The 8,193-nt window shown below is 41.8% G+C and overlaps 2 protein-coding genes across 2 annotated transcripts in view; both read right to left on the bottom strand.

Annotated features, from left to right (window-relative positions):
• LOC119383996 (neuropeptide-like protein 29) overlaps window positions 1-1,329 on the bottom strand; it is a 151,032-nt gene extending 149,703 nt beyond the window's left edge. Inside the window, exon 1 of the mRNA XM_049412731.1 lies at window positions 1,305-1,329. The gene's annotated coding sequence lies outside the window, so the exon portion shown is untranslated. The remainder of the gene's footprint in view (window positions 1-1,304) is intronic.
• Window positions 1,330-5,767: 4,438 nt separating this feature from the next.
• Window positions 5,768-6,016, bottom strand: LOC125757438 (neuropeptide-like protein 29). Its single transcript, XM_049413036.1, has one exon. The coding sequence runs from the start codon at window positions 6,014-6,016 to the stop codon at window positions 5,768-5,770; it is 249 nt and encodes an 82-aa protein (XP_049268993.1).
• Between the last annotated feature and the right edge of the window lie 2,177 nt (window positions 6,017-8,193).

The raw sequence follows: 8,193 nt of genomic DNA, 5'->3' as shown, positions 1-8,193 counted from the left end.
GCGGACAAAGAAGAAAAATAATTAGGAGTCATTCAACTCTTGCAAGGAGGATGACGAGCTAAGCTGTTTAGCACTCGACGCAGAGGTGACAGAGAATTTCGGACCATAGCCGATCCCACACTCTGCAACTAAATCCGAAAAGTCTGTCCAGCAAGTCCCTTCCAAACGAAGCGTAATCTATTTTAAACACTTCCAGATGAGCAGCATGCGTTTTTTTGTGGCACGACATACGTTGCCGCATGCATCCTTTTGCCGCATTCTCCGTTTCGCGACAGGCGTCGTGTATTCTCGCTTACCGCATAGGCTTGGCGTTTCGAGCACAATCACAATTAGGCTTTCCCTACCGTGTGTTGTCTTGTTCGTTTTTAGCGGACCAGCCCTGTGCAGTGGGTCTTCCCCAAATTCTGTGGCACATAAGCTGTTTACCGCAGACGTCGGAGATGACCTAGCCATAGATTGCTACGCTTTCAAATGTTTCAAATACGGGCTCGAAAATGTTTCTCCTTTCATGCACCGCTTCTCTTATTGAGCACGAATGAAATGGAGCCATATACTGAACGCCAATATCTAAAGCTTGTGGCGTTTCAGGAACCTTGTATAAAAATCGAGTGAAGTTTTTTTACGAGGAAGTGTTGGAGAAAAGCTCGTCCGAAATAGTTCACGCGTTGCCTTTTCCTCAGTTTCTTCAAGAAAGACGTGTTCCTGTGTCAATATTTCTTGGGAAGTCGAGCTCTTTCAATTTGTGCAAGTTTTGCATGGGCTTTACTTTTCCCCGATACAAACACTGTGACCATGTAGTCTGCTCTTCCTAGGTTCAATTTCTCACCTATTTCACTTTTATGGCATTACTTCATAATCCTCTAGTCCAAGTATATGTGAGTGTTCTTTATGCTCTGCTGCACGTAATCGCCTCAAGTTTCCTTAAATTCAGTGTCGGCTTTGCATCTGTGACACCCTCGTAATGATGGGAAATAAGCGAGTATGATGCAACCGTACACAAAAGCGTAGTATGGTATAAGCTGAACGCATAATTCGCGGCAAACTGAAGTTTTCTTAAGCATGTACAGCGCTATTCGCACATAGGCACTTCTTGTTTGCTACAGACAAACGGAATTATGTACCCCAAATCATGGTATCCGATGTTAACCTATTCCGGCGCTCAATTCATATTGCTATGGGATTAACACACGGAAAAGAGTCTATGCGAACTACCAGCAAAGCAAGCAGGCAATGTGAAGTATTTGCTATAGGCGAAATTAACTAACGCCTTATGTTCAGTGAACTGCCGTTTTCAATGCACTCACCGTAGGTTTCTTTGTGCGCTGGCAGCAAAGATGATTGTGTGCTCTCGACGGTGAACAGCGCCCGTTTATATACCGCACTACCCGGTCACGTGCCGACACGTCCTTCACGTTTACGCTCTCTCATTGAGGCGGTGTGCCGGGAAAGTCCCATTTTGCACAGCATCAAGACACGTGAAACGGCCTGCGAGTGCCAAGGCGGTTCTCGTATCGATATGGAAATAACCAGAGTATGTACTGAAATAACCAGAGCGTCCGTTTTAGCGACAGCTATCCGAGAAGAGGGACCTGTTCCTTCATGAAATGCTGCATCTCCGAAAGTTCAGTACCCTGATCATCAATGACGCTGCAAGAAGCTAAATTTTAGAAACACTAGCGATTTTTGCACATCTCGTAACTAGCTCCTACACGGCGTGGACCACGTTCATCGGATCTGGGTGCACCATTCAAGCTTATTATGCTCCCTCCATAAATAATGGGCAGATTTTGTTTTCATGATAGTATTTACTTCCGAGAAGAATTTGAAATCAATCATGAGTACTCACCTGTATTATTCAACACAGCGCGCGGCGCCTGCATTGTTTGAGCCTCCCGCGACAAAAAAGAACAAAAACCCGACTACGTATTGATATGACATTTCACATCTCAAATATGGGATTTGATTGAAGCGTTTGATGACACTATCACCTCTATATAACAGCAATATGATGAAACATTTCAGTGTATCATGGCATTGTTATGTTATAGACAGCCTGTTCAGCGCTTATTTAATAAGTCCTGGTGTTTTATCTCTCGTTGTTTTGTTCATATTAAGAAATTCGACCAACACGCCTAACTTGGATTTTTTTTCAAGTATTTTTTAGCAAACTTGTCGTCCATACTACTCGTATTTACATCATGTGTGTTTGTATTACGTGCTGGAATACCAGAATAGTAATACCTCCAAAAGCACACAATACCTAAATAATTTAGTCCCATAGCAGGGATATGTCCTATTACCTTCTTTTGTACAGTTCAAACGCTGTTAGCTTTACTTGTAATATATATATATATATATATATATATATATATATATATATATATATATATATATATATATATATATTGTTAGAGAATTAAAAACACAATCACACATTTTAGGCTATTGGAACAACCTACTTCCCTGGAAATTCCATATAAGGCCTATTACATATTGTGCGACGGCGCAAGCACGCACATAGGCGGCTTGCAAAGCATATGATAGAATGAAATGGGCGTTGAAATATCTAGTGGAATACTTGCTAACTTGCTTTCAGTCCAGATTATAGGCTTGCCGCGAGAAAGGGCCAATTAATACACCACCACAATGTAACTGCGAACAGGAGATCAGGGCCTTAGGCTTCGTGGGGGAGATACGCGCCGTATGTATACGCCGTGCTTATTCACGAAGTGTGTGATAACGAGGTTTGCACGAGGTGCTGCTATTTAGTACATTGCTTTGGGGCCTCCGGAATGAAAAACAGGCTACGACAGGCAACTAAGGCTGGAACTGGGAGCCACCTTCCAGTGAGAGAAATGTCCTGTGCGTCATTTTATCGTTTACATGTAAAATCTGATGACTACACTGATGTACAGTATTCATGTATTGAAACGGGGCAATCTAGGGCTAAGTAAGTCACATACTTTCGTTTACACCCTCTTCAGTTCGGGTCACATCGGGGTAATTTCGACACGAACGCGTAGATAAGAGGTGACATTTTCTTTGGAGATCAAATTCGTCGAGACATTACGTGGTTATCTCGAATAATTGCACACACCAGTCGTCATACTAAAAAATTTGATGTCCCATTTGAATTCGTGAGTACTGTGCGGAAATATCGTATTTTGTAACAGCCCTATCAAGCTTGGATCTGTCCCAGAACTTCTGTTTAAAAGAAAAAAAAGTATCTAGAGATTTCAAAAAATCGGCAGATCCCACGTCTTGTGGGAACCGGTTTCAATGAACGGGTTTTCACTGAAGTTCTTATTATTAGATGTCAACCCTCTAGCTGGACGGCAAGCAGAGCAGCGACTCCCATCAATTACAAAAGTGACAAGCGAAAACGTCTGTCATCGAAGTGTATAAAAGACTGTCATACACGTAGCGAAAGCAACGCCAATAAGTTCTTACGGAATGAAACTAATATACCCTTGAACAAGAAGTACAAAAGTTTTGAGGTACTAAAACACATTTAATTCAAATGAAACAAAATTGGTGGCAGCTAATACATCTTCAAACGAACATGTTCGTGCATAGACATTTAACGCTTCATTATATATAGATATATAGCAATTTGCAAATGTATCGAAGTATCTTAAGATACAATAGGAATGTATTATATCGGATACAATCAGTGTTGTAGTATTTTGTAGCGTATCGCGATACAATTTCAAAGTATCTTTGCCCAGCTCTGAATAGATAGATAGATAGATAGATAGATAGATAGATAGATAGATAGATAGATAGATAGATAGATAGATAGATAGATAGATAGATAGATAGATAGATAGATAGATAGATAGATAGAAGAAAGAAAGAAAGAGAGGGAGAAAGAAAGAAAGAAAGGAAGAAAGAAAGAAAGAAAGAAAGGAAGAAAGAAATGCCCAAGGTTCCTTGGATTCACTAAGAAATGCTTCACATTTAAAGGAGGTAAGGGGCTTACAACCATAAGAAACAATCAGTTGTCTGCTCTACACGAGCGGGTGAAGACATTCACATTTTAGGCAGATCTATTTCTGCCCGAAGTGTGATTCCCAAGACGCGCGCTTCGTAGCTTTTGCGTGGTGACGCTGCCGTAGCTGGCTCTGCGACAACTAGGTTCGAGCATATACATATTCTGCTCAGTGCGCCGACCGTTCAACAAGTCAGGCCTTAATTATATATTGTATTTGGTTGAAAACCCTAACATTTATGAAATGGTTACACAACTCTCCACTGCGTTCCTTGGGTTGTGATTGTGCTCTTCATCATAACTATAGTAAAGACAAGAACTTATGACTACTGCTGAGGTGCACCGTGTGTGCTTAATGTGTGCCCAGGCAATGGTCACTACGCATTCTCGTAGCCAAAAAAAGCATGTCTTAATACTATTCTTGGACGCATAGTGCTAATTAATAAGATCTGGGGTTTTGCGGTACAAAACCACGTTATGATTATGAGGCAGGTCTTAATGGAGGGCTCCGGAAATTTCGACCACCTGGGGCTGTTTAACGTGCCCATAAACGTAAGCACACGAGCCTCTATCACCAAGAAATTAGAAGACGCAAACCACCAAGAAAAGACAGGCGAAAGGAAAGAGCGTCACTCGCAACTAATTTTATTCTTGAAAGACTATCGCAATATATTAGACGAGCCACACATGCCCAACAACGTACCACCCGTCACATCACAACAGCCGGCGACTCTCAATGTAAGTTCTAGTTCAAAAAACTTCAAACCCAGCTGATTGCAACACGATCGACGTATCGCTAATAGGGACATCCTTTTTCTCTTCTGTAGTATGCTTCAAGTATTTCATGTTTCTGCACATCCTTTCTTCTACCAAGAAGCCAGGAGGCGGCCGATCTGCATAGATCTGCATGGTAGTCGAACTAATAGTTCCCACGAACTTCGTGGCCACAAAATATATATTTAGCGCGATATTATTGCGCTATGCATTGACAAGACAAATATATACTACGCAGCATGTGTATTCCGTTTTAATATGCCGTCTAGCTTACGCTTTGCCCGAAGCCGTCGGCAACACTAAAATTATCGACTTGGATACTTACTTTTATTATCATTCATGGGTGTATCTGAAAGACTTGGACATTTTCCGGCCCGTTGTATATTTAAGGGTGCTTAGACCGTTGACGAAAATACATAGCTTTAATAACTCCATACTACAAGCGATCTGTGACATACATGAACCTCTGTGAAATCGATGACTGATAGATGAATGCCGCAAACCTGCAGCTGCTCTCTACGTTATCTGTGCACACTATTGTACATACTAAAAACGAATCCTTGATTATTCTTTAAGTAAGCAACATCTCTTCAAATAATTCGAAAATATGAAGAAGGTGAGATGACGAGTAATAAGTTAGAAACATATAATAAAGTATTCCAGCCAGTTGATTGTCGATGGTTAAACTGCAATATTTCTTAATTCATTTTTTTTTCACAATATGTCATACAACATAACTACACTGCTTGACTTATCAAGAAATTTCTTTTCCTTTTGTGAACGAGTACGTTCCCTATTGCGACACAAGAGAATTTTCCTGTATAGTAAATGAGCATGTGAACTAAGTGCCACCAAATGAATGGATGCAAGGAGCTTAGCAAAACTTGCTTATGATAAATAAATAATTTATTTTTCTAGAATGAGTGTTGAATAGCATCGTCGCCGCCATCGCTGTTCCTGGCAGCCTTCTTAGGTCTTCATTCATGTAATCGAAGGTTCTGCTCAGCCGTAGAATCCACGTCCATAGCCTCCGTATCCACGACCGTATCCGCCATATCCACGGCCGAAGCCTCCTCCGTATCCGCGGCCGAAGCCTCCTCCATATCCGCCGTATCCCCTTCCGTATCCTCCACGTCCGAAGCCGAACTGGGCGGCTGCCATGCTGCAGACGACAGCGAGCACCAGAAGGGCGAGGAGGAAGGACTTGCTGCTCACGGCAATCATGGCTGTGGTCGGCTGCAACATAAACATCGCCACCATCAGGCATCAGTTAAAACTTTAAGTTCATCTCAATGAAGTCGCCCCTAATGATCACGGGGGCGTGGAAGAAATAATAGCAGGTAAGCAGTTGAGAAATGTTCTTCGTAGCGGTAAAAAAGAATGCGCGACATTATAGTCAGTAGCATTTTACATTAGGAATATTTTCATCAAACTCAACTGCTCCTATACAAAGCTTTGCATAAAACTTCTGCAAGGATTGCTTTATAGAAAGTTCGCAGCATTTAAAGTATGGTAAATGTGCAGTATGCATAGTTATTCTAATCTGCTGAAGCTGTGACAGCAAGGAAAATACTCAATGATACGTACTTGTATAATATTGTTGGCTTTCTATACAATGTATCTTATTTAACGCGAATGACCTGGATATATATAACACATCTCAAAACTTAAGCGTTTGGCGTCTTCAGTATATTAGTTCAAAAAGGAACAGAGCTTCATCAGGCAGAGTTATACAAAATGCAGACCGCGGAGGTGTTGGTATGTATTGTTGTTTTTTTTAGCTTCTTTAAAATTCATGCACGCCTGTGTTAATTGTCATAAGATTATCGGACAGTTCCCATCTGCACACTTATTCGTCACTGCACGCAATTTATCGTAATTAAAACATCGCTGACGTCTTCAGAGAGGCGTTAAGCTTTCTTGTTTTGAATTTCTTTCGAATTTCACATTTACAGCACATTTATTTACAGCAATTAATTACAGCAATTTCACATTTACAGTCTAAGGCAAGTTCGTAAGGCTTCAGTGTTCGCATTGCATCTTTGATGGCTGTACGATGAGGAGAAATAAAGTGTGATTAAACCGTACATAACTGTCGTACGACGATATCTGTTCAATACAAATTGCACAGCAAACTGAAATTTTCGTTGTCACATAACAATGTCATATGTTCAGGTTCCGCACAGCAAAACAATCTTGCTCCCCAAGCGTTGATTTTCAACGTTATTCGTTTCGCTCAATCAATTGACCTTTTTAAACGAGTGAATTACGGAAGAGACTTTAGGCCAAGCATCAAGACCAGCACACGTAATGCGAATCTTGCGCTATTTGAAAAATAAATGGTGTCATCGGCTAAAAAATGGCATATTCAAAGAGCTCACCTGAGGTTTCTTTTTGCGCTGGCGACAAAGATGACTCTGTTGTCCGACGGTGAACTGCGCCCGTTTATATACCACGTTTCCCGGCCACGTGCCGACACCTCCTCCACGTTTACGCTCTCTAATTGAGGAGCTCTGTCGGGAAAGTCCCCTCTTGCACCGCATCAAAACATGCGAAGGGGTCTACGAGTGCCAAGACAGCTATCGTATCGACGTCAAAAGGTCGTTCTCACTGTGCGCAGAAATGACTGCAGCGTCCGTCTGGCTTCGGCTATGTGAGAGGTGTGACGTCGTCTTCCTGAAATACTTGGGTATCCAAATAACCAGTTCACCTACCATAAGTGAGCGGAAAAAAGTTCACTTTTATTAGCACTAGAAGAAACACAGCGCAGTAGAAGATTGGGAGGAAGGAAGGCTGAACGCACGCACACGTACGCACACCCGTACGCACACACACAAACACACACACACACACACACACACACGTACACGCGCGCACACACACATGTGTGTGAGCGCATGTGATTTCTGTTCATCTCGTAGCTATGCCTGCACGACGTTGAGCTCGTTCGTTGGTTCTAGGCGCAAAATCAGGAAAACTACGTTATGCTCGTGTGAAAATAACATATCTTATTTTTATTAAAATGTTAAAAGCGCGAGCAGGAACACGTCAGGGGCTAACCACTTCCTTTTGTCCTGACCGCGGGCAATGCTTTTGTATTGTTCGAAAAATCAATAAAATAAATAAATCCCGAGCACACCTTAAAGTGAATACTGAGTTTTTACCTGATTTTTCAACGCAATGGCCAGTGCCTTGGAGTGTTTGAAGCTCTCGAAACGAAACTCACGAATACGGCATGTTCAGATTACATCATAAGTATGCATATGTGAGTACATGGAAACGTTTTAACGCGATAGCGTTAAAGAGCTCGTATCGCAGAAATTCCGCCGTCGGCGTCGGGGCCGTTGGTTGTGAGCGAAAAATCATCATCTTGTCCGTGACCGAAAAATCGAAAAAGCTGCAAATGAAATAAATAATAAAAATGTTGG

Source organism: Rhipicephalus sanguineus, chromosome 2, assembly GCF_013339695.2.
Source record: "Rhipicephalus sanguineus isolate Rsan-2018 chromosome 2, BIME_Rsan_1.4, whole genome shotgun sequence".
Lineage (NCBI taxonomy): Eukaryota > Metazoa > Arthropoda > Arachnida > Ixodida > Ixodidae > Rhipicephalus > Rhipicephalus sanguineus.
This window is presented reverse-complemented; position numbering and strand designations above follow the sequence as displayed.

Excerpts from the sequence above, each read along its gene's own strand:
- LOC125757438 (XM_049413036.1), bottom strand. The coding sequence starts at position 6,016 with ATGTTTATGTTGCAGCCGACCACAGCCATGATTGCCGTGAGCAGCAAG.